This window comes from Muntiacus reevesi, chromosome 18 (assembly GCF_963930625.1).
Source record: "Muntiacus reevesi chromosome 18, mMunRee1.1, whole genome shotgun sequence".
Taxonomy (NCBI): Eukaryota; Metazoa; Chordata; class Mammalia; order Artiodactyla; family Cervidae; genus Muntiacus; species Muntiacus reevesi.
Window position 1 is genome coordinate 35,705,731 of NC_089266.1, and position 27,109 is coordinate 35,732,839.

Below are 27,109 nucleotides of genomic sequence, written 5' to 3' on the forward strand. Positions count from 1 at the left end.
TATATACTTGGTAGTGAAATTGCTTGGTTGAAAAGTATATAAAATTTGACCCAGCTCTGCCATTTGTTAACTGTGCGACAGTAGACATTTTACTTAATTTCTCAGAATGTTTCCTCACCTATAACTGGGGATGGTATGCCTACTTTATGGTTTGTTTTGAAAATTTAATGAGCCAATGTATAAAATAACTTGCCTAATACTCTTTAAGTTGTGTATAGATTATTCAATCCTTCCTACAACCCTGGAATGTAGTAGTAATCTAGTCTTCATTTTTACAGGTAAAGAGAAGGAACCAGTTTATAAGTGGCAGAGCTGGGATTCAAAAATTAGTTCCAGAGCCTGTGCTTTCAATTATTATGCTTTACTGCTTTCTATATGATACCTGATAGGTAAGGGATACTTAATTGTTAGCTTCCATTATTTAATTTTTTCTAACATTGAGACCCTGCAACAAACCCAATAACATCAGCACTCTCTCCTGGAAATATTTTTGCTTATTGATTTCTCATGTCTCCTCAGGGATATATAATTAATCTTTCTCCACACTTAGGATAACTATTTATCAAAATTCTGATCCCTTTCTATGTATGACCTTGGTATTTCTGAAAAGCTCATAAATAATGCATTTAACTTTCCTTATAAATAAAACATAATGCTTGTGTTTTTATGATTTATTTATGAAGAACTTTTCTTGTGATAAGTAACTCCTAATGTCAGCTGTGTAGTTTTATTGTAGTCCTATAAGCAAGTTTAGGGAGATAAGAAATTACATCTCCACTTTAAGAAATTACATCTACATTTTAGGTTTTCTGTGTTATAATGAAGGACAGTGTGTACATAGGGGATTTGATTTGTTTTATAGTATAATCAAACATGGTTCTAAGAGGTATCATATGTTGTGTTAGGCTTGACTTTTTCCCCTTGTAAATGATTTAAAAAAAAATCTACATTAAAACAATATGGTACTGGCACAAAGACAGAAATATAGATGAATGAAACAAAATAGAAAGCCCAGAGATAAAGCCAGGCACCTATGGACACCTTATCTTTGACAAAGGAGGCAAAAATATACAATGTAGAAAAGACAGTCTTTTTAACAAATGGTGCTGGGAAAACTGGTCAACCACCTGTAAAAGAATGAAAGTAGAACACTTTCTAACACCATACACAAAAATAAACTCAAATGGATTAAAGATCTAAATGTTAGACCAGAAATTAGAAGACTCTGAGAGGAAAACATGTAGGACACTCTGACATAAATCACAACCAGATCCTCTATGACCCACCTCCCAGAGTAATGGAAATAAAAACAAAAATTAACAAATGGGATCTAATTAAACTTAAAAGCTTTTACACAAGGAGGGAAAATATAAGCACGGCGAAAAGGCAGCCTTCAGAATGGGGGAAAATAATAGCAAATGAAACAACTGACAAAGAATTAATCCCCAAAGTATATAAGCATCTCATGCAGCTCAATACCAGAAAAATATACAACCCAGTCGAAAAATGGGCCAAAGAACTGAACAGACATTTTTCCAAAGATGACATGCAGATGGCTAACAAACACTTGAAAAGGTGCTCAACATCACTTAATCAGAGCAATGCAAATCAAAACCACAATGAGATACAATCTCATGCTGGTCAGAAAGGTTGCCATCAAAAAGTCTACAAACAAATGCTGGAGAGGGTGTGGAGAAAAGGGAACCCTCTTACACTGTTGGTGGGAATGCAAACAAGTATAGCCACTATGGAGAACAGTGTGGAGATTCCTTAAAGAACTGGAAATAGAACTGTCGTATGACCCAGCAATCCCATTGCTGGGCATACACACGGAGGAAACCAGAATTGAAAGAGACATTTGTGCCCCAGCATTCATTGCAGCACTGTTTACAATAGCTAGGATCCAGAAGCACCCTAGATGTCCACTGGCAGATGAATGGATAAAGAAGTTGTGGTACATATACCCAATGGAATATTATTCAGCTATAAAAAGAACTCATTTGAGTCAGTTCTAATGAGGTGGATGAAACTGGAGCCTATTATACAGAGTGAAGTAAGTCAGAGAAACACCAATACAGTATATTAATGCATATATATGGAATTTAGAAAGGCGGTAATGATGACCCTATATGCAAGACAGCAAAAGAGACAGATATAAAGAACAGACTTTTGGACACTGTGGGAGAAGGTGAGGGTGGGATGATTTGAGAGAGTAGCATGAAATATGTAGATTACCATATGTAAAACAGATGACCAGTGCAAGTTTGATGCATGAAGCAGGGCACTCAAAGCCAGTTCTGTGGGACAACTCAGAAGGGTGGGGTGGGGAGGGAGGTAGGAAGGGGGTTCAGGATGGGGGACATATGTACACCTGTGGTTGATTCATGTCAATGTATGGCAACAACCACCACAATATTGTAAAGTAGTTAGCCTCCAATTAAAATGAATAAAAAAAATCTTAGACTATTCTGAGTAAATTTGCACTTTATATTAAAGGGATTATTAACCAAAAGTAATTAAATTTTTTATAGTTATCTGCTGTGAATTGTATGTATGAGTATGTATAATGCCCCTTTATCTGGAATGGTGGAGGAATGGTTTTATGAGTACATTATTCTTCAGCTGGATAGTCCAGGATAAACTACTTTTCTCAAGATCCTTAATTACATCATTTACTATATCAGGTAATATTTACCTGTTAGGTGATCAGGAAATTAGTATTTGAGGGGAGAGGTTGGTTCAGCCTACCACACTGATGTTCACATTATCTTATCGTTGGCCATTGAACCCTCTAAGTTAACTCCTTTGTTACAAAGGGAAATCCTTTGATAAAACTGCAATAGGTGCCAAGGTGTTCCAGGTTTATCATTTATATTTCTGCCTCAGACCTAGAATCAGTCATTTTTTCTCAAGGAACCCTGGAAATGTGCTCAGTGTCCCAGTTCATCTTACATTCTTGTGCAGACTTCTTATCTCATCAGGCCACTAGTAGTCTGCCCGCTGTAGCTGAGGAACGCTGTGCTACTGTGAGAGCATGGGGGAGAAGGGCATCTTGGGTTTTAGGATGACTGACCTTAGTGTCTCAGCTGGCTGTGAAGTATGGTGATACTTGAAGCAGGCTGGCAAATTGGGGAAAAGAGAGAGTGTAAGGCAAATAGAGGTAAAAATGAGAACTCAAAATATCCAGGGTATCCCCCCTCCCCACATAAGCTCTCTAGAACAGTGCTGTCCAATAGAGATGTAATGTGAGCCAAAGAGTGTAAATTTGTTCTGGCAGCCACTTTGTGCTGTGCTAGGTCACTTTAGTTGCATCTGGCAGCCACTTTAAAAGATTAAAAAATCAAACACTACTAAATAGGTGAAATTAATTTTATTGAAATTAATTTTACTAACAGCTTTATTGAGATTCAATTCATACACCATCAACTTCACCCCTTTAAAACATACAATTCTGTGGTTTTTAGAGTATCTGGCAGAGCTGTGCATCCATCACCACTAATTTCAAAATATGTTCCTCATCCTCCAAAGAATACCCCAACCGTTAACAGTCATTCCCCATTCTGTTCCTTCTTCCCCAACTGCTGACAAACACTAATATTTTAGTCTTTATGAATTTTCCTTGTCTGGATATTACATATAAGTGGAATCATGCAATAGGTAGCCTTTGGTGTCTTGCTTTTTTTACTTGATGTTTTCAAGTCTCTTCCGTCTTGTAACTTGTTAGTACTTCATTCCTTTTTTGGATATATAGTATTTTGTTGTATAAATATACCAGATTTTGTTTACTAGTCATCAGTTGATGAACATTTGAGTTTCCTTTCTTTAGCTGTTATGAATAATGCTTCTCTGAACATGTGTGTATAACTTTCTGTGGAATGAATTTTAATACTCAATTTTATTTATCCAGTATATTCCAGATGTTATAATTTCTACATGTGATAGAAAGTATTAATGAGATAGTAAAATTTTTTTGTACTGAAGTCTTCAAAATTCCATATATGTTTCATATTTAACACATAATTCAGATGGCCACATTTCATGTGTTTGGTGGCTAGAAAGTGAAAGTTGCTCAGTCATGTCAAGACTCTTTGTGACCCCATGGACTATACAGTCCATGGAATTCTCCAGGCCAGAATACTGGAGTGGGTAGTCTTTCCTCTCTCCAGGGGATCTTCCCAACCGAGGGATCAAACCCAGGTCTACCGCATTGCAGACAGATTCTTTACCAGCTGAGGCACAAGGGAAGCCCAAGAATACTGGAGTGGGTAGCCTATCCCTTCTCCAGTGGATCTTCTGGCCCAGGAATCGAGCCAGGGTTTCCTGTATTGCAGGCAGATTCTTTACCAACTGAGCTACCAGGGAAGCCCCATGGCTACCATATTGGAAAGCCAAGGAGTAACTCATTGGGACTTGTATGCAAAGTTGGGAAAGTTGCAGTTTTGCCGTCATCAGAGATGTTTGCTTGCTGGCTCCTAGACAGATATACTTTACTGTCTCATTTCCATTGCAGTTGAAGACTCTTCTCTCCTTTAGTTCTTCAAATCCTTGCCGTCTTTTAAAACCCTGACTTATGCCCCTCTTCATCAATGGGTTTTAGTTATTCCCGCTTATCTTTTTTGTTTACTTATTTATTTAGTAAATGTTTATTGAATGCCTTCCATGTGTTAGCCACAGTTCAGGGTGTTAAAAATGTAACATGTAACAATGAACAGGATACATACAGTCTGAGTTTTCACTGAGGGTCTCCTCTAGCATGGAACAATATTTAAACATTCAGATATTTAGGGAAATAGTTTCAGATAGTGATAAGTGCTAAGAAGATAATAAAACTGGCCTGAAGAGGATAGCACTTGTGCTTTGAAGCACTAATAGGATAGCACTTAGTGCTACCAAGCACTAATTTATTCTTGTAATTTTAAATTCTTACCACAGTTCAGTTCAGTCGCTCAGTCGTGTCCAACTCTTTGTGACCCCATGAATCGCAGCACGCCAGGCCTCCCTGTCCATCACCAACTCCCGGAGTTTACTCAAACTCATATCCATCGAGTTGGTGATGCCATCCAGCCATCTCATCTTCTGTCGCCCCCTTCTCCTCCCGCCCCCAATCCCTCCCGGCATCAGGGTTTTTCCAGTGAGTCAATTCTTTGCATGAGGTGGCCAAAGACATTGGAGTTTCAGCTTCAGCATCAGTCCTTCCATTGAACACCCAGGACTGATCTTCTTTAGGATGGACTGACTGGTTGGATCTCCTTGCAGTCCAAGGGACTCTCAAGAGTCTTCTCCAACACCACAGTTCAAAAGCATCCATTCTTCGGCAATCAGCTTTCTTCACAGTCCAGCTGTAGAGCTGATCAAGAAATAGTTTATGCTAAAATTTACTAGGTTTAAGTATATAGATTCATGAGTTTTCAAATATACATAGTTTGTAACCATCACTTTAATTGTGTTATAGAATGTTTTACCCCAAAAAGTTCTTTCATGACACTTTGTGGTTAAACTCCTCTGGGCAAGTGCTACTCTACTTTCTGTCATCATGGTTTTGCCTTTTCTAGAATTTTATATAAGTGGGATCATACTTTTTGTGTCTGATTTCTTTCACTTAAACGATGCTCTTGAGATTTATCCAGATTGTGTGAATTAGTAATTCATTCCTTTTTGTTGCTGTCTAAAATTTCATTGTATGGATATACTATTATTTGTCCATTTATAGTGGGCATTTTGGTTTATTTCCAATTTTTGGTTATCATAAGCCAAAGTAGTTTTGTAAGTATTATCAAAGCTTTGGTGAGCACTTGTGTGCAAATCTTGGTGTGGAAATATGTTTTCATTTGTTGGATTGCTGTATCATATGGTAGGTGTGCATTTGTAAGGAACTATTTTCCAAAGTGGTTGTACTAATTTGCATTCTCACCAGCAACCTTACTGATACATGGTTAATTCAAGCACAAAATAAGGATTAAGTTCAACTTCACTGATAGTGAATTCTCAGAGTTCCAAGCCAGGTCCTAAAGTGGCATAATGTAGTTCTACTTATGAATGCCAGTAGAGTTGTAGGCAGAAAGCTGAATTCTTTTGGCCTTTTCTTAAGTAAGCCTTCTTTGAGTTTTAAGCTTAAGATATATAAGTTTTGAATTGCTTTCTTTGTCTTGTAAGTTGGGCTCTAAAATATTTAAATATCCAAATAGTTAGAAAATATATTTGCTTTTCAGTCCAGTGAGAATCATGCTTTTTCATCTGGGTTGGCATTTGGTATTTGAAATACTCGAAGTAGAATAATACCAATTTGTACAAATTGAATAGATAGCTATCCATTTTTATCCATGCATAGTTATATCAGTTGTTGAACATGAGCTTTTGACAGTTATGGTAATTGGGCTAAGTGTAATCAGAAATTAAGGTGATTAAAAAATTTTCTGGTAAAATGGATGTAATGGTGGTTGAACTATATTGTATATCTTGACCAGTATTCAAAAATGTCCATAATTTATTTCAACCATATAGTTAGCTTTTTAAGAAAATTGAAGTATTATTGATTTACAATGTTGTGTTAGTTTCAGCACAGAGATTCAGTTGTATATATATGCTTGTGTTTATACATATTCTTTTTCAGATTCTATTCCCTTATATGTTATTACAAAATATTAAGTATAGTATATACAGTACTATACTGTGCTATACAGTATGTCTTTTGTTGGTTATCCCTTTTTTTTTTTTTTTTTTTAATCCATTTTATATAAGGTATTGTGTATAGTCAGCTTATTTTTGAAGTTATCTTTATTGGGCCAGCAATGACAGTGTGAGATCATGGCTAGTAAAAGCTAGGGTAAATTTATAGTATGTTATTAAGAGTATAGCCCCTAGATACAGTGTTTCTACTAAGCTGGTGTTGTGTTAGGATTAGTGTGTCCTGTTTTATGTATAATTTTGACTAACTGTAGTGTGCAGAGAGAGCAACTGAGATTATGAAGAATTTAGACATTACTAAAGGGTGAAGAGATGTTTCATCTGGAGAAAACAGGAGAGGGCAAGTGTGAGATGTCAGATAATAGAAATTTTCCTCACTGATTCTGTAGGGCAAAACTAAGGTTTCTAAGGAAGATGATTTAAAGTTCTTTTACTAAAAATATATATATTTCTAACAGGTTACCAGTTGTTCAAGTAAAGCGGGGAGGATAATCTAAAATCTCTTAATGGTGGAACTGGCTGCCCCATAAGGCAGTGAACTGAGTTGTTAGCTTTATGTTTATGTGTTAGCCATGTGATCACATGTCTTTTATAGGAATGGATTCCTGCATGAATTAGGAATTGGTGTTTGAAACTATTTTGACCTCTCTCCACTGTAAGAAGCCCTTTCTTCAGTGCAACCCAATCATGAAACAACATATACCCATATTAAATGTGTTGCTGGTATTTCCTATTCTATTTTATTTTTAACTTTAAATGGCAGATTGCTAATCACTAAATTGATGTAACAGTTTACTAATGGATTGACATTTAGTTTGAAATACATTGGACTATAATAATTGATAAAATCCTTATAACACTATTATCCAGTTATTATTCCCACTCAATAATTTAAACTAAAAATTGGACCCATAAAAGTCCACACTGCAAATGCCTAGAGGTTAATTAATTAATTTTGATCTCTAGGGAGGTTAAAAATTAAAAAATGTTCTGTTTTTCGATTCTTCTCACCGCTGTTCTTGTCACCTGTCACCCATTCCCCATATCAGTCTTTTCCAAAAGTAGAATTAACTTTTGCCCTTTTGAAGACTCTCTTCTTAATTTTGCATTATCTCATTATCTACCTGAATTAAAATTTGGTGCCAGTTCTTTTCATTTAATATTTTTCCTGGATTTATGACAACATTTTCAAGTCATTTAGATAAACACCAATTTTTACATGAGAAATGACTGATTTTCTTATTTGAAACCCATCATTTAAAAAGTGTTATCTTTTATCTGAAATACTGTAGCACCTAATTATTTAAGAGGGTTTTATAAAATGAACAAAAGAGTTAAAGAAAATAAGGGTTTTCGTTTTGCTTCACATAAGGAAGGCTAAGAAGATGTTCTGTGTACACTTCATCACCAGATGTTCTTTTGTTTTAGAAATGGTTCATCTGAGTAAATGGGCAGGGTGAAAGGCTGCAGTATCTTAAAGTTGTTAGAGTCAGATTTTGTAGGATTATATAAAATGAGATGACAGGCTTTCTATTATACTAAAGAATTTATGTTTATCTTTAGTATTATGGGAAAAATTATTCCCAAGTGCTGTATCTGTTTGCTCTAATGCTGTCAGGTGACTGGTAATGTTGTTGTAGACTACTTTACTTTACTTTCTCCTTCCCCTTCCTTATTGAGGCAAGTGATGTGGATTTACTGAATATTTCCTAAACAAAGCATCATTTAGTGGGTGTATTTACTGCAAACAATAATTTTTAGTAATCCCTCAAAAGGCTGGACAGGGTTTTCAGAGTACAGGGAAGGGTTTTCAGAGTACAGGTCATTTGCCAGCTGAAAGGCCACTTCTAAAAACAAAAGATTTTTGTTTTTAGCAAATTTTTTTTTATTTTAGCAAATTATTTGTCCTGTATATACACTACTATATACGTGTAGTTTTAAAAAGTGACTCTTTAGTGTGTTAAAATATTTTAAAACCATTGAAGTAAGTTATGTGTACCTTTTATGAGCAGAGAAATTGAGATGGAGCAATAGGACAAAATTATAACCACTGAAACTAAAAAAAAAAGAAGCAGCTTACTACTTTTTAATTTAAATCCAATCAAGTGTAATTTATCCTTTTGATTAGCTTTGATTCAGAGAGACAACCACTCTGAATATAATTTGGCCTACTCTTGCCAGTCTTTTATATATATATATTTTTTTTTCCATAGATCATATCATGTATCAATATAATTTTGTGTCTTAATCTTTTAATATAATTTTTCTGACAATATTATTCCATTGGATGGATGCATATACTTACAATACTTTATAGTTTCACTTTAAAGTCAGTGATACACAAGTTAAGACTTCTGAGTTTCAGGAACTGTTCAGATTCTTTTGTTCCACTGGAGTTATGCAATTTTTTTTTTTTTTGGCTTGAAATAGGTGTTTTCCTGAATCTTAAATGTTTTTAAATAAAAGAAATTCTGATTGTAGTAACGTTTAACCTATATTGTGTTTTTCCCCCCATTGATAATGTCTCATCAAGTTTAGTATACTGTTAGAGTGTAATAGTAGGACCCCGCTTGAGGCTTTAAAATATTTCTAAATTATTGCATATTCTCACATTCATGTCAAAATTAGGGAAGGAGATATACCTAACAATTATTGTACCTTTCCTTCATTTATCTGCCATATTATTCTTTTATTTCTGTATTGTTGCTTAATTCAGACACTTTTGGAAGGCAACTATGCTCATCATTATACCACCAATGCAGACATTTTGAATAAATAATGTAATAATTTTTCTCTTTGCATGTCAAGCCTTAAAAGAAGTCATTGCATGACATAGTGTGCTCCCTTTATTTTATTACTCAGAGGAAGGTAGCAGTATACAGAATATGTGGAATGTGTAGCAGAGTTTGATATGCTAATAGTTCTCAGCTGTGAGTTACAGCAAGCTTAGTGTTGTTGAAGTTGGCATTAATGGTGGCATGTTGCTAGGATGATACATGGTAGTAGGGAATGATATGAGCTGGAAGTCTAAGCATGGAACTGAGTCAGAATCATGAGGCTAGAAGTGACTTCTGGTCTTTTGTCAAAGCCGGTTCATCACTCTGCTGTTTTCCCTTATTCATTTAATATCAGTAAATCTTACTAGTTTATAGCTAACATTTACCCAGTTTTTCTTATATGCCAGGCTAAGTGGTTTTTACATGAGCTGTTAACTTGTTATTGTGAACTGCTAGTTGCCATGTTAAAAAAAAAGTATTTTGTGTGATGAGATCTATTTTCAGTTTGATTTGTGGTTGGTTGCTCATGCATTATGATTTAAGAGATGCCTGTTTTTAAACTTTCTTGCTGTTTTATGCAAGGTGAATTGATTTTTCCAGATAAACCTGTAGAGGCATTCTTATAAAAAGCAGTTGTTTGGGCCTTTTTAATGTGTTGTAGAACTGCAGTATGTTGGAAATAGTTGAGGTGGATTTAAAAAAATTTGGGGAGGATTAAAATTTTTTTTTATTAAAAAAAAAGAATAAGAGAGTTAGTTACTTGGTATATCCTCAAGGGGATCACAGCTGCGGGAATTGAAATTTGTACTCAGTTGTGGAGAGAGGCAGCCAGATCTGTGGGTGTGGACTGCGCCTCAGCTGTAGATCAGAGCCAGGACAGGGTGGAGAGTATTGGAAACACACTTAAAATTTTTCTTGGCTGTAATTTTACAGGCTATATTTTAGTTTTTATTGATTTATTAGCTTCAGTTCCTAAATATAATTTCGAAAGGTATGGATATTTTGTGTGTGTGTGTGTGTGCTTTAGTGGAAGATAGTAGTGGGTGGGAGTGTAGTTTTTAGTGACAAGAACAGAAGGATCATCTTTCTTTATTTCCCATTGCTTTTCCCTAACTCATGTTTTAATAAGTAGCTACCTGTAACTAAAACGTGAAGTGGAAAATTTGCTTAATTTATTTAACAATAGGAATCTGGACAATTAAAAATACCAAGACAAGTAAATAGCATAGAGAACTTATTTTCTTCATGATTTCAAAAGTAAATATGAAATAACTACACATTTCCCTCTTCTAGTGGATTCTCGATTCCTCTTTTTCTCTGAGGGTTAACACGTGTTCAGATGATCAGATGTCATTCTTTGCTTTGACCCAAAGATTCTAGATGTTTGCTCCTCAAAATATCTCCTTACCTTTAATGACAGGGAACTCAAAGCAGCTATCATTTTCTCTTTATGCCATGGATTGCTTTGATGCTGTTAGATCTGTAATGAGGCTTGACTGAAGATGTCATGGGAGCAAATAAATACTGGTTCTAATTATTTAGTATTGAAGGAGTTGTAGAGAACTTTGATAAGCACATGAAAGAAATTAATTAGCCATAATTCTATATCTTGTAGACAGATCATTGCATTTTTTCCAGTCTTTTTTTTTCTGTGTGCTATACAATTATAAGTTCAGTGTAATTGAGTAATAGATTTAGAGGAGTATTAGGGCCTTCAGAGATAATCTCAGATCATGGTTAAAATTTTAGTGAATTGTTATTATCTGGTTGTAGGGATCCGCTGACCTAGGTAGTTAGGCAGATGTGTTACTACCGAAACATGTAGTATTATATCCCTTTCTGGGAGAAGGAAATGGCAACCCACTCCAGTATTCTTGCCTGGAGAATCCCAGGGACAGAGGAGCCTGGTAGGCTGCCATCTATGGGGTTGCACAGAGTCGGACACGACTGAAGAGACTCAGCAGTAGTAGCAGCAGTCACTACCGAGAAGCCTCCCCCGGAGCGATGAGGGCTGCAGCTCCGTGGCTGGGTCGCTGCTGGGGTAAGGATGCCGCAAGCGTGGGCGTCCCTGGGCTCCCCTCTCTGTGCCTGAGCCAGACACACTCAGGGTTTGGTCGGGATACGCGTCTATGTATCATCTGCGGCCAAGGGACAGAGCTCCTCTAGTAAAAACGGGTCCCAGCCCCTGCCGTACCACAATCAAGTTAATCTAAAAACCAGATAATCTCCCAGTAATGGAGCGTTCATACAGAATGGACAGTTCATTATCCTTTCTATATGAAAGGTTTTTTCATTATGATTTCAGTATAATGAGCCATCTTGAAAGTGGGAGAGTGGTTCAGTCTGGAATAGCTGTCCTAATCAGTGTGCCCTTTAGATTTTTGCTCAGAACACATGAGAGAGACAGGAACTAGCAAGATTGGCAGTGGATTTGTTTGTGGAATAAACAGCCCAAATAATCCAATATTTAACAAATCCATAAGTGGATGGACGTACTCAGTTATACAAAGGAACTTTGAAGCTTTCTTTTGGGAAATTTGCTTTATGTGATTCTCTCTATATGTACAGTTTCAGCTTACAGGATTCATTCACAACATGTATATTAAGTCGAGTAGAAGTGTCTTTTTTGAAAAATTAGAATTTCCGTGAATATATTGGATCTTTGGGAGAAGCTGGACCACTTGTTTCTTTATAGAAATATGCAGCTGCAATACTGATCTATTCTTGTAACTTAATTTATAAATAAAAATTATTACTTGTTAACTAGTATTTTTCTTTTCAGTTTCTCTTCAGCAGCGGGTGGCAGAATTGGAAAAAATTAATGCAGAATTTTTACGAGCAAAGCAACAGCTTGAGCAAGAATTTAATCAAAAGAGAGCAAAATTTAAAGAGTTATATTTGGCTAAAGAGGGTAAGTTTATAAGTTTCCCCCTAACCCCCGTACTAAAACTGTCTTAAAATGTTAAGTTTCTTGGTAGTATATACAATGTTAATTTTAATCACTGAATAAATCTTGATTTTGTTTCTAGTTGCATTGTATAATAGAAACCTATTTGAAGGTTAGGGTTAAGAATGAAATTGTAAAACAAGTTGAATAATGGATTATTTAGATGTTTCTTTGTCTTTTGACCTTAATGATATTTAATATGGTAGGCTAGATAGTCCTAGGACACAGGACTTTCAGTCCTCTTAGCACTTGGGAGATAGCCCCAGGTAAATCAGGACAGTTGACATTCTAATAATAGCCTTAGCTGTGTTATATTAAAACTGACATTTCATGTAATTTATTCAACAAATGTTAATTATCCATTAATATGTTTAATACCTACTATCAGGCATTGTGCCTTGGTCCTGGGTATACAGAAGGGGCAAGATTTGTGTGGCTTTTTTATTCATAGAAGTTTGATTCTACTGAAGAATAAAGATTAATAGTGCACTTAGTAGCTCAGTCATATCCGACTCTTTGCGACCCCATGGACTGTAGCCTGCCAGGCTCCTCTGTTCGTGGGATTCTCCAGGCAAGAATACTGGAGTGGGTTGCCTTGCCCTCTTCCAGTGGATCTTCCCGACCCAGGGACTGAACCCAGGTCTCCTGCATTGCAGGCAGATTCCTTACCATCTGAGCCACCAGAGAAGCCCAGGAATACTGGAGTAGGTAGCTTCTCCCTTCTCCAGGGGATCTTCCTGACCCACAATGCTCTGAGATGACATCTTGCAATGGCTTTGATTTCATGTCCCTGCCAGACTCTGCTGAGTCCTCAAAAAAAGCAAAGTGTATAAGGCAAATGGACAAAGTGTATAAGGCAAATGTGTGAGAGCATATCATGAGGGAAACCTACTCTGAAGGATGACGGGAAGGGTTTACATTTTGGATATTGACATAGGAAGGTATAGATATGGTTTCTAGAGCCCTCTAGACCAGTGAGTGATTCTCAGAATGTGATTGTGAAAGAGCAGCATCTCATTAATAATCTCCTGGGGAACTTGTTAGAAACGAAAAATTGTGGAAGCTACCCCGGACTTACTGAATCTGACACTCTGTAATTAGAGTCTATAGCAGTTGATGTTTTAAGGAGCTCTACAGGTAATTCAGATGCACATCATATTTTGGGAATAGATGCTCTAGTATAGACCAGCAGCTTTCAGACTCTAAAGTGGATAAAAATCACCCAGAAAACTTGCTGGAACATAGTATGTTGGGCTGGAGACTGAGAATTTGTGTTTCTTTCTTTTTTTTTTTTTTTGAAATTTGACAGAATTTTTATTCCACAGTACCCTAATATTGACAAGTGAACAGGCAGTTGAAAATGATGCTCTGAAGTTCTGACGTGATACTTAACAGCTGTAAGTTGCTAGGTTACAAGCAAGGTGTACACAGATGGAAATGAACAAGTAATATAAAAAGTTTAGGTAGATAGGAGATTCATATTTTATTTCTCCACTGACATATTTACAGCTGGATATAAATTAAAGACCTGCTTGCACACCAAACCCAGGTCCTTTCGGTGGTTCAGTCAAAGAGGTAAGACCTCCAGCTGGCTCACAGGAGAAGCGTCCACTCCTTGGCCCAGGTTTGGGGATTTTGCCAGCCTTGAGTTCATCAATAATTTCTTCAATATCTTTAGGTGTCAGATCCTCATAGTAGTTGTCATTTATTTGAACCATTGGTGCATTTACACAGGCCCCTAAACATTCCACTTCTATAAGAGTGAAAAGTTTGTCAGGTGTAGTCTCTCCAACCTTTATTCCAAGTTTTTTCTGAATGGCTTCCAGTATGCTGTCTGAGTTTCGGAGCATGCAAGGCATAGTAGTGCAGACTTGAATGTGATACTTTCCAACAGACTTTCCATTATACATTGTATAAAAAGTTGCTACTTCATACACTCTCATTGGAGGTACTTGTAAAATTTCTGCAACCTTGTTCATAGCAGAGATGGGCAGCCATCCATTCTGTCTCTGAGCTAAATCCAGAACTGGAAGCACAGCTGCTGCTTTATGCCCTTTCGGGTAGTTTTTCACAATGGCCTCTATCCTCTTATAATTTTCTGGTGTGAAATCAAATGGAGTTTCTGGGTTATTCTCAGGAGTATCTCTGTGCACAAATAAGGCTCCTCCAGCTCCATTCTGAACAGCTGTCTTATGCAGGTTTCTTATATGTTTTCCCCAGTGGGCGGCGAGGCTGGCCGCGCGGGCCCGTAGCACCGCGGAGAGTGAATTTCTCTTAACTCTTTCTGAATTATGTGTTCAATCACCCAGTTCTCTAGCTTCAATTTTATTTTATAGACTGAGAACTCCAATAGGTCTTCTTTCAGTTTTGTTGAAGTAGACTTTGCAGTCCATGCGTTCATGCATGCTAAGTTGCTTCAGTCATGTCTGACTCTGTGACCCCATGGACTGTAGACCACCAGGCTCCTCTGTCTATGGGATTCTCCAGGCATGAATACTGGAGTGGGTTGCCATGCCCTCCTCGCGAGGATCTTCCCATCCCAAGGACTGAAGCCATGTCTCTTATGTTTCCTGCATTGGCAGATGGGTTCTTTACCACTAGTGCCATCCGTGTGACCTGCCAAAAGATGTGTTACCCAGTTACAAGTCATTCACTTTGTTACTGACAGTGGAGTTTTTACACAATAAGGCAGTGAAAGTGAGGAAAGTGAAGTCACTCAGTTGTATCCGACTCTTTGTGAACCCATGGATTGTAGCGCTACCAGGCTCCTCCGTCCATGGGATTTTCCAGGCAAGATTACTGGAGTGGGTTGCCATTTCCTTCTCCAGGAGATCTTCCCGACCCAGGGATTGGACCTGGGTCTCCCGCATTGTAGGTAGATGCTTTACCATCTGAGCCACCAGGGAAGTCCAATAAAGCAGTGAACTATAGTAAAACTCAGGATAGTTGAAAGCCTTTCATTTGCTATGTAGGTAGAAGGGTATTAAGAAAAGGGAGGTGCAAGAAGAATTTACACATAAACACCTCTCTGTTTTAGGAAAGATTTTTATGGAAGTTGAGGATCTAGAATTTGATTCCTTTAAAATACCATGTGGCTCTGAATCCCTTGGAAGATCTTTGCGTACCCGCTCAGGTACATGTAACTCACTTTGAAAACCACCGTCCTGGAGTGGTGTTATTCAGACTAGGTTGTAGCTCTTTGATGGATAGTAGAATTGAATGGGTTGTGACCAGCAGTTTTTTGAAAAGAAATACAATGGAAAATAACAGAGCACATTATTTACCTGGTAAGGCTAAGTTACTATAATTGAACAAAATTTTCTGTTTCAGTTACATATACACATATATGTATAGAGTTGTGTGATAAAATATATTTTTTGGTATGAATCATGGTAAAAACAGTTTGAAAGTCATTGTTCTATAGGATGGAAAGTTGCTAGGGCTCACAGAATTCAGCCCTTGCCTTGGAAAGGTTTATTCACTGGTGTGGAATTGGATGGTTTTCTCATGGGTTGCAGGAGGGCTGGCTGTTCCCTGTTAATTTTTCTTCATAGACTGACAAGGACATGGGAAAGCTAGTGTTCCTATCTAGACATGGTGGTAGTCTGCAAGACACTGTGGAGGTTGGGATGAATGAGATGGTTTTTATCTTCAAGAAAGTATAATTTTCCTTATCTTTTCTGAAATTATAAAATTGCCTTTTCTATAAAATTCTGAAAAAATGAAAATGACTAAGAAACTCATTTCTGAAATACATTATCAATTGCAGTTTTATATCTAAGCAGTTTTGAATGTGGGTTTGTTCAAAAACATACCTGGTATATTAAAATTGCTTTGAATAAATCTAGACCCAGTAAATAATCTGTATGTGTATTTTTGTATCTTTACTATCTGAAGTTCTCAGTGAACTTAAACTAGCCATAGAAAATAGGTGAGTTAAATTTTTATGAATTTCAAAAGGAATATTGTGATTCTTTTTGAGAGTTTTTAGTGTCATTTCTAAAGAAATTGCACAATGTGTAAAAGGTAGAGGTTGATTTAGTTTATGGATGTCTTTGCCTATACAAATTCAAAGATGTCCTCTAAAGCAGCCGCTCATCTTGTTGCATGAAGTATAAATCTAGTCTTCTATGATTTTCACCGAGGGTAACAGTGTAAGTCATGGTTTTGTTGTGTTCAGTAGTCTTTGTATGTTTTATCTTTCAGCAGATCAGGTCACAATAACCTCGGAAGTCCAAATATTGGTATTTTTCCCAATTAGAATAGCTTTTGCTTTGGTGTTGTAATAGCTGTGCTTTCATTTATTTGGACAGTGGCTGAAATAGAAGTGCAAATAGTAATGAGAAGTACTAACAGGAGTATTACTTCCTGGCTCCCCTTACTGCCTTTTCCTGCCTTAACACTCATTCTTTTCTCAGCTGACATCAACTGGGAATGTTATAAATACTTAAAATTCTGTTACTTTTCTGCTGAGATTGAAAAAGGGATTTAACTTTCAGAAAGCAGTTTTTGATTTAGGTTTCCCCTTTAACCAGTTTCAGTACAAAGCTTGGCACTGCAACAGTGTTTGTGTTTTGGAAATCCTCAGTTTTGAGCAATGAGTAAGAGCCTGTTACACAAGGAATCAAACAAAAGGCCATAGAGTTCTCAATTTGAAGGAGAATAGTAGAAATAGAGCTCATGTTAATCACCAGAAGACAGTGAAATTTTCTAGTGGTGTTCAGAACGATTTTGTACATGGTCATTACTTATATAAAGCTCTGATGCCAACTAACCAGAGCAATAATTAAAAGCTTGGTTTAGGAAGATACGTAAAAAGAATTGCAGGAGAAGAGAATGGAGGGAATAGTAAAGAATATTTTAGGAGATAATGACTGGAATTTTTCAAGCATTAAGAAACAGAAGTGTATCTTCAACATAAGTATGGAGTACCAAGCAGGGTAAATAATAGTAAATTTATACTTTAAAGATATAACAGCTTTGAGCAATGAAATTTTAAAAAGCTAGCAAGGATGTACCCAGGAAACCAAAAAATACAGTCTTTTATATTCATCAGGGAGGCCTGGTGTGCTGCAATTCATGGGGTCGCAAAGAGTCGGACACGACTGAGCAACTGAAATGATCAGTTCAGTTGCTTAGTCGTGTCCAACTCTATGACCTCATGGACTGCCGCACGCCAGGCCTCCCTGTTCATCACCAGTTCCCGGGGTTTACTCAAACTATGTCCATTGAGTCGGTGATGCCATGCAACCATCTCATCCTCTGTCGTCCCCTTCTCCTCCCCCCTTCAGTCTTTCCCAGCATCAGGGTCTTTTCAAATGAATCAGTTCTTTGCATCAGATGGCCAAAGTATTGGAGTTTCAGCTTCAGCATCAGTCCTTCCAATGAATATTCAGGACTGATTTCCTTTAGGATGGACTGGTTGGGTCTCCTTGCAGTCCATGGGGCTTTTAAGAGTCTTCTCCAACACCACAGTTCAAAACCATCAATTCTTTGGAGCTCAGCTTTCTTTATAGTCCAACTCTCACATCCATACATGAATACTGGAAAAACCATAGCTTTGACTAGATGGACTTTTGCTGGCAAAGTAATGTCTCTGCTTTTTAATATGTTATCTAGGATTGTCATAGTTTTTCTTCCAAGGAGCAAGCGTCTTTTAATTTCTTTTTTATTTATTTATTTATTTATTTTATTTATTTTTTATTTTTTTATTTTTCAGTGGGTTTTGTAATTTTTTAAAATTTTTAAAATTTTTTTATTTTGCGTCTTTTAATTTCATGGCTGCAGTCACCATCTGCAGTGATTTTGGAGCCCAAAAAAATAAAGTCTGTCCCTGTTTCCACTGTTTCCCCATCTATTTGCCGTGATGGGACCAGATGTCATGATCTTTGTTTTCTGAATGTTGAAGTTTTAAGCCAACTTTTTCACTCTCCTCTTTCACTTTCATCAAGAGGCTCTTTAGTTCTTCACTTTCTGCCATAAGTGTGGATCATAAGGAGCACTTAAAATATTATGTATATCTCAAAGGAATACTTTACATATTTTAAATGTCAAGCTACTTATCATATTTTCTTACCTAATGCAGTTAGAAAGATTTTAAACAATGTAAATTTTTAAAAAAAACTTTGGAAACTAAGAATGCCTTCCTATTGTTCATGAGTTAAAGAGGAAATCATAATGAAGACTGTAAACTACTTAGAATACAATGAAGATATTTGTGGAATGCAGCTAAAACAGTATTTTGCAAGTAAGCTTATAACTTTAAAAACATTTATTAAAATTAGTTTATTAAAAAATGTGAGGGTGTAAGAAAGTGAAACTAAGTGATCTAAATGTTCAACTTCAAAAGCTAGAAAAAGTGAACTCAAAGAGAATACAAGAAATAGAACAATAGAAATGGAAAGTGAAGTTGAGTTAAGCTCAATAAAATCAAAAGCACATGTTTTGGATGTACTTTGAAAAGATGAGTGTTCATCGTAGCACTATATTTTTAAAAATTAAAAAAAGTTAACTCAAGTATAGTTGATTTATAGTGTTGTGTTTTTGGTATACAACAAAGTGATTCAGTTATACATGTATATTCTTTTTCATGATCTTTTCCATTTTGGTTTATTACAGGATATTGAATATAGTTCCGTGTTATACAGTAGGACCTTGTTGTTTATTTTATGTATAGTGGTTTGCATCTGCTAATCCGAAACTCCTAATTTATCCCTTCCCCACCACCTGTCCCCTTTAGTAACTATACATTTGTTTTCTATGTACTGAGTCTGTTGTGTAAATAAGTTCATTTGTTTCATATTTTAGATTCCACATATAAGGGCCAATCCATCAGGAAGACAAAATAGTTACATACACATCTAACTACAGAATCCCACAATACAGGAAACAAGCTGACAGAAATGAAAGGAGAAAAATACAGTTTTACAGTAAGATTATATTTTTTTAGTACTCCACTTTCATTAATGAGTAGAATAATGAGATCAACAAGGAAATAGAGGATTAAGTATAAAAGGATTGATAATACAGTGTTTGCTCTCTGATCACAATGGAATGAAATTTGGGAAACTCACAAATATGTGGAAATTTGGTGATCTACTCCTGAGTTATCAATAGCTGAAAGAAGAAATCATGAAGAAAATTAGAAAATACTTCGAGATAAATGGAATTGTAGACATGCCATGCCAATCCTTATGAAATGCAGCTGCATCAGTCCTTAGACATATGTAACTATAAATGCTTGTATTAAAGATTAAATATTTCAAATCAGTAATCTACTCTTTCACTTTATAACACTGGAAGAAGTGTTAATGAAGCCTAAAGCAAGTAGAAAGAAAGAATAAGGATTAGAGTAAAAATCAGTGAAATACAGAATAGAAAATTGGTGAAACTATTACTGCTTTCTGTGGAAAGAGCAACAAGTTGATAAATGTTTAGCTAGATTGGCCAGTAAATGAATATTGACCTTACAGAAATTTAAAAAAGTAAAAGGGAATACTATGAATGAGGAAGTGGGTGAATTCCTAGAAAAATACAAGCACCAAAACTGACTGAAGAAGTGGAAAATCTAAATTGGACACGTAGAAAATAAAGAGGTTGAGTTTGTAATTAAAAAAACTGCCCCCCGCCCCACCAAAATGAAAAGAAAAGCTGAGGCTCAGATGGCTTAAGTAGTGAAGTTTACCGTATGTTCAAAGAATTAACACTAATTCTTCTCTAACTCTCCTAAAAGTAGACAGAAAGGGAATTGCCCTCCTGATTCACTGCTTCCAATTCAGGGGGCTTGGGCTTGATCCCTTATGAGGGAACTAGATCATGCATGCCACAACCGAAAGATACTGCTTGCTGCAGCTAACCCCTGTGCAGCCTATATATATATATATATTCAGTTCAGTCACTCAGTCGTGTCCGACTCTGCGACCTCATGGACTGCAGCACGCCAGGCTTCCCTGTCTATCACCAACTCCCGGAGCTTGCTCAAGCTCATGTCCATTGAGTCAGTGATGCCATACAACCATCTCATCCTCTGTTGTCCCCTTCTCCTCCCGCCTTCATTCTTTCCCAGCATCAGGGTCTTTTCCAATGAGTCAGTTCTTCGCATCAGGTGGCCAAAGTATTGGAGCTTCAGCTTCAGTCCTTCCAATGAGTATTCCGGGTTGATTTCCTTCAGGATTGACGGGTTTGATCTCCTTGCAGTCCAAAGGACTCTCAAGAGTTTTCCCCAACACCACAATTCAAAAGCATCAATTCTTTGGCATTCAACTTTCTTTATGGTCCAACTCTCACATCCATACATGACTACTGGAAAAGCCATAGCTTTGACTAGACAAACCTTTGTCAGCAAAGTGATGTTTCTGCTTTTTAATATGCTGTCTAGGTTTGTCATAGCTTTCCTTTCAAGGAGCAAGTGTCTTTTAATTTCATGGCTGCAGCCATCATCTGCAGTGATTTTGGAGCCCCCCAAAAATAAAGTCTGTTTCCCCATCTATTTACCATGAAGTGATATTATAGTAGAAGAGGGGCTTCCCAGGTGGCACTAGAGGTAAAGAACTGGCCTGTCAATGCAGGAGACATAGGAGACATAAGACATACGGGTTTGATCCCTGGGTTGAGAAGATCCCCTGGAGAAGGAAATGGCAACTCTCTCCAGTTTTCTTGCTGGAAGATCCCGTGGACAGAAGAGCTTGGTGGGCTCCAGTTTTATGTGGTTGCAGAGTCGGACATGACTGAAGCAACTGAGCATGCATAGTAGACAGAAGCACTTGCATACTCATTTTATGAGGCTAGTATTATCCTGATATCAAAACAGTATGGACATCACAAGCAGAAAGCAAAACCAAGAAATTACAGACCAGTATCCCAATATAGCTACATAAATCCTCAGCAAAATACTGGCAAGCCAAATTCAACAGCACATAAAAAGAATTACACAGGGCAGCAGTGGAGAAACAGACATAGAGAACAGACTTATGGACACGGGGAGAGGGGAGGAGAGGGTGAGATGTATGGAGAGAGTGACATGGAAACTTACATTACCATATGTAAAACAGATAGCCAATGGGAATTTGCTGTATGTGTCAGGAAGTTCAAAACAGGCTATATATCAACCTAGAGGGGTGGGATGGGGCGGGAGATGGGAGGGAGGTTCAGGAGGACGGGGATACATGTACACTTAGGGCTGATTCATGTTGAGGTTTGACAGAAAACATAAAAATTTTGTAAAGCTATTATCCTTCAATTAAAAAATAAGTAAAATTTTAAAAATTCCATGCATGACTAAACAGGATTTATCCTAACAACATAAAGTTGGTTCAGCACCTGAGAATCAGTTAATGTACCACATTATTAGGATAAAAAACAAAATAGGATCTTCTCCAAAGCATTTGACATGGTTCAACACCCTTTTATGATAAAAACTCTAGTAGTAGAAGGAATCTTCCACCTGATAAAGGGCTTCACAAAAACCCTGTAGATAGTTATCTTTGTTGTTGTTTAGTCACTAAGTCATGTCCAACTCTTTTGTGATCCCATGGACAATATCTGCTAGGCCCCTCTGTCCGTGGGATTTCCCAGGCAAGAATGCTGGAGTGGGTTGCCATTTCCTTCTACAGGGGATCTTCCCAACCCAGGGATCGAACCCAGGTCTCCTGCATTGCAGGTGATTTCTTTACCGTCTGAGCCACGGGAATGTTAAATGGTCTAGTAACTGTAAAATAGCCTTTCATTTTCTCAAATGGTTAGACTTAAGAGTTACCATTTGACCCAACAATTTCACTCCTAGATTTATACGAAAAGGGAAAACATGTCCATGCATAAACTTCTATGTGAATTTCTGTAGCAGCATTATTCATAGTAGTCAAAAAGTGAGAAACAACCCAAATATCCACCAACTAATATGTGAATTAACAAATGGTTTTTGTTTTCCTCCATAAAAAAAATGAAGTACTTATATTACAACATAGATGAACTTTAAAAGAATGATGCTAAGTGACAGAAGCTAGTCACAAGTATGAATGGTTCCATTTATATGAAATGTTCAGAATAGGTGATAGGGATAGAAAGAAAGTGAAGAGGAACTAAAGAGCCTCTTGATGAAAGTGAAAGAGGAGAGTGAAAACACTTTCTTAAAACTCAGCATTCAAAAAATGAAGGTCATGGCATCCGGTCCCATCGATTGATGGCAAATAGGTGGGGAAGCAGTGGAAACAGTGACAAACTTGATTTTCTTGGGCTCCAAAATCACTCCAAAATCACATGGTGACTGCAGCCATGAAATTAAAAGATGCTTGCTCCTTGGAAGAAAAACTATGACCAACCTAGACAGCATATTAAAAAGCAGAGACATGACATTACCAACCAAGGTCCGTCTAGTCAAAGCTATGGTTTTTCCGGCAGTCATGTATGGACGTGAGAGTTGGACTATAAAGAAAGCTGAGTGCCGAAGAATGGATGCTTTTGAACTGTGGTGTTGGAGAAGACTCTTGAGAGTCCCTTGGACTGCAAGGAGATCCAACCAGTCCATCCTAAAGGAAATCAGTCCTTGAATATTCATTGGAAGGACTGATGCTGAAGGTGAAACTCCAATACTTTGGCCACCTGATGCAAAGAACTGACTCATTTGTAAAAACCCTGATGCTGAGAAAGATTGAAGGCAGGAGAAGGGGACGACAGAGGATGAGATGGTTGGATGGCATCACTGGCTCAATGGGCATGAGCTTGAGCAAGCTCCGGGAGTTGGTGATGGACAGGGAAGCCTGGTGTGCTGCAGTCCATGGGGTCACAAAGAGTCGGACATGACTGAGGACTGAACTGAACTGAGGGATAGAAAGTAGATTAGTGGTTGCATAGAGTTAGATGGTTGGGGAAGTGATAAAGAGTACTGGATTTCTTTATGGGGTGATTAAAATGTTCCAAAGTTGATTGTGATTATGGTTACAGAAGTCTATGCATATATTAAAACAATGAGCAATCACTGCAAACCTATTAAAATGGCTCAGATATAAAACACTGACAACACCCAAAGCTGCTGAGGTAGAGCCACAGGAACTTTCATTCATTGCTGATGGGAATGCAGAATGGTACAGCCACTTCAGAAGGCAGTTTGGCAGTTTCTTACAAAACTGAACATACTCTTGGCATATGATTCAGCTGTTTTGCTCCTTGGTGTTTACCTGAATGAACTGAAAATGTACATCCATGCAAAACCTGCACAGAGATGTTTATAGCAGCTTTCTTCGTAATTGCCCAAACGTGGAAGCCACCAAGATGTCCTTCAGTAGATGAGCTGATACACTGTGATACAGTGGAATATTACTCAGTGTGAAAAGGAAATGAGCACTCACGTTATGAAAATTCATAGAGGAATTGAATGTTTACTAGCAAGTGGAAGAAGCCAACCTGAAATGACAGTCTGTGAGTTTCTGGAAAAGGTAAAACTATGGAGACAGTAAAAAAAAAAAAAAAGCTAAGTGGTTGCCAGAGGTTAGGAGGATAGGAGAAATGACTAAGCAATACAGAGAGGATTTTTAGGGCAGTGAAACTTTTCTGTATGGTAAAGAGTGGTGGCTACATGTCATCATACAGTATCCTAATGTAAACTGTGGACTTCAGCTGGCAAGAATGTGCCATTGTAAGTTCAGAGATTGTGATTAATGTACTGCTGTGGTGGGGGATGTTAACAGTACAGGAAGTTGTACCTGAGGAGGCAAGGCATTTATGGGAACTCAGTACTTTTCAGCTCAGTTTTGCTATGAACCCAACATTGCTCTTAAAAGTAAAGTTTATTAATTAAAAAAAATATCTGGTACTTACCTCAAAATAGTAAGTTGTAGAACGCAAACTGGTAGTTGGGACAAGATTGCCTGTGGCTGTATGGTGACTGGGTCTGAATGATTGGTACATGAGGCTTTAATAATCATTTTAATATCTGGGAAGGCAGGTCCATCCCTCCACTTTATTCAAAACTGTGATGGGCTTTTAAAATTATTTACTGTGGGAAATGTTAGGCATATGGAAGAGTAGGCTAAATGTTATAAATAATGCTGTATTAAACAGTTTATTATTGGTATGAGAATAGACAAATAGGCCATACTTATAGAATAGAGACTTCATAATCAGACCCTCATTTATGTGGAAATTTGATATATGACATAGCATTATAAAATTGGGGAGACTGGGGCAAGGGTTTAGAACAAGGGGAAGATCTGTATAGAAAAAGTAGATTCCCGGCTCACAGCTGAATGCCCGTGAACTGTAATAGCTGATCTATTCATACTGTGGTATTGCATAGACAGTATTGGTGTAAAATATAAAGGTGTAACATATGCATGGTAATAATAACTCCAAATTCCTGATCATTATTACCTCTGAATAGTGTATTTGTAATGTTTTATTTCTTAAGGTTAAAAAGGAATTGAAGCAGATAGGACAATAATATAAAAATTATTAAGCTAAGTAATAGGTATCCACTATAGAATTCTTTATACTTCTTTATACTTGTTTCCATGAAATATTTTATAAAGTATTAGTATTATCAAATGAAGTGTCTTGTTTAGGTCCTAATCCAAACAAATTTTCAAAAAGACATTTTTGTGGCAGTTGGAGAAATTTCACTGAGTATAAGATTATATCAAGCAATTGTTAGCTGTGACAGTGACACTGTTTATATAAGAAAGTACCCATGTTTTTAGAGATGCGTGTGTAGTGTGTTAGATGATGTAATACAGTTTCTGAGACTTACTTTTAAGAAAAGATAGTTGAAATAAATGGCAAAATGTTGATAATTGGTGATAGGTAGTGGAAGATTATTGTAACACAATACTCTTGAGTTTGTTTGAAAATCTTCATAATTATACATGCAAAAGAAATTGTTCTTTATTAATAGCTTGTGCTGTTGGCTACCATATTTGAAATGCTTTGTTACAAAAAATTTTTTAAGTTCTGTTTGTTTTCTGGTTTAAATATACACATACTCCAGGCAGCCGTGTGGACCCAGGGACAGTCATTCAGAGGGACACCTGCCATCCTTGGGGACAGGGCCGCAAATCGGTATTTCTGCCCTTCCCTCAGGAAGGGGACGCCGGGGCAGGAACAAGCACCTTCACAGACAGGAGCACATCAGCAAAGCCCAGGAAAGCGGGATTTTCTAACAAAATAAACGTGCTTGTTTGCTCTGTTTTCTGTAACTTTTGCTAAATATTTTATACATTTTTAATGTTAAAAAGCTGTGTCTCCTCCAGCATTCCTCATCCTGGTATGAATGTGTTTATTCCACGTTGTATATCCTTCCATCCCCTGGCTGCCTAGATTGGTAAATAAAATTGATGTACTATAAAAAAAAAAAAAATACACATACATATATATTTAATGTATATATTATATATCATATATAATAAATAACCTATGTCTTATCTAAATATTTACAAAGTAAGTCAGGAATGAAATTTGATCTACTCTTCCTCCAGGGTCTCTACACTGCTTTTAACTCTGAGAAAACGTGCCAAAATTTGTATTTAGGTTTAATATTTATTTGAAGGTTTTCTATTCATAGTGACAACTTGGTAGTGAATAGCCCTATATAATTTTCGGTAAGTCAGAAGTAGCGGGGATAATTAGCATGAGGAGGTGTTAAGTATATAAACTGCAGCCTTGACAGAATTGTATTAATTTCTCAGAAATTGATAAGCTATTCCAGAAATAATGCTTTTTATTTCACATTTTATGAAATAGCACTTAGAGTGTTGATACACACACCCGCATACACACACCTTCAGTGGTTTCATGTGTTTACGTCTTTACTCAAATTTCTTGGTCATTCCCAGTCACACACCTACCAGTGTTTCTTAGATATCCAGCTTGCCTTCAAGATGCTTTAGATAGTTACTTTCTGCAGCTAATGTTCTTATACCTGCCTCTGGCTAATGTTTCAAGATATTTTAATAGTGGTGACAAAATGATGTGAAACTGACGTTGAGAGAGTACAGATTTCTTAAATGACTTCACTTAACATTAGTATGACTAGTTTTTTTCCTGTTACTTGAACTGCCAAATTGTTAGTTAATTCTTATGGTTGTTTGATAATATTGAATATCTTTACGACATTTAAAAGTTCTATAATTGATTTATCTATTTGATTTTTTCAAGTACTTAGACATTTATGCAGACACGTGTTCCCGTTATTCTGGCTTTAGGGCCATGTGATTCCTTAAAGTTACACAGCAGGTTAGTGGTAGTCTTAGATCTTATTTTTCCACTGGTTGAGGTAGTTATTGTGCTCTGTAAATGCAATTGATGATTTTGCAAAAATGAGAAGTTCTTCTGCATAAATATTTTTTATAACATTAGATGGCAAAAGACTTAAAAAAAAAAAGTTGAGACAAACAACAGCAGACTGGGAAAAGTTTTGTAAGATAAAATAAGACTAATATCCAGTATATGTAAAATATCCCAAATTAGAAGAAAAATTCATCAGAAATCACAGGTAAAAGCACTAAAGAGGAAATACTGGTCACTAATAAATATATGAAGAGATGTCCAACCTCTCTGTTAATAGGGAGCTATAGATGAATACTCACCATTTTCTATCCATGATACAGAGAAGGACTTTAAAAAAATGAAAAAGTGGTTTGGTGTAAGAAAACAGAGCACCCACATATACTGTTGTTTATCTTTTTTTGAAGTCAATTTGGGCAAACAGTTGTGC

General features: G+C 36.8%; 1 protein-coding gene and 1 pseudogene across 5 annotated transcripts in view; one reads left to right on the top strand and one right to left on the bottom strand.

Annotated features, from left to right (window-relative positions):
* Positions 1-27,109, top strand: part of RABEP1 (rabaptin, RAB GTPase binding effector protein 1) — an 89,233-nt gene that overhangs the window by 13,860 nt on the left and 48,264 nt on the right. For all 5 annotated transcript variants that reach the window (XM_065908532.1, XM_065908537.1, XM_065908535.1 and 2 more), the window contains exon 2: positions 12,244-12,372. In XM_065908532.1, coding sequence (XP_065764604.1) covers positions 12,244-12,372 — 129 coding nt within the window. The remainder of the gene's footprint in view (positions 1-12,243; positions 12,373-27,109) is intronic.
* LOC136149399 (NADH dehydrogenase [ubiquinone] flavoprotein 2, mitochondrial pseudogene) lies at positions 13,873-25,431 on the bottom strand (annotated as a pseudogene).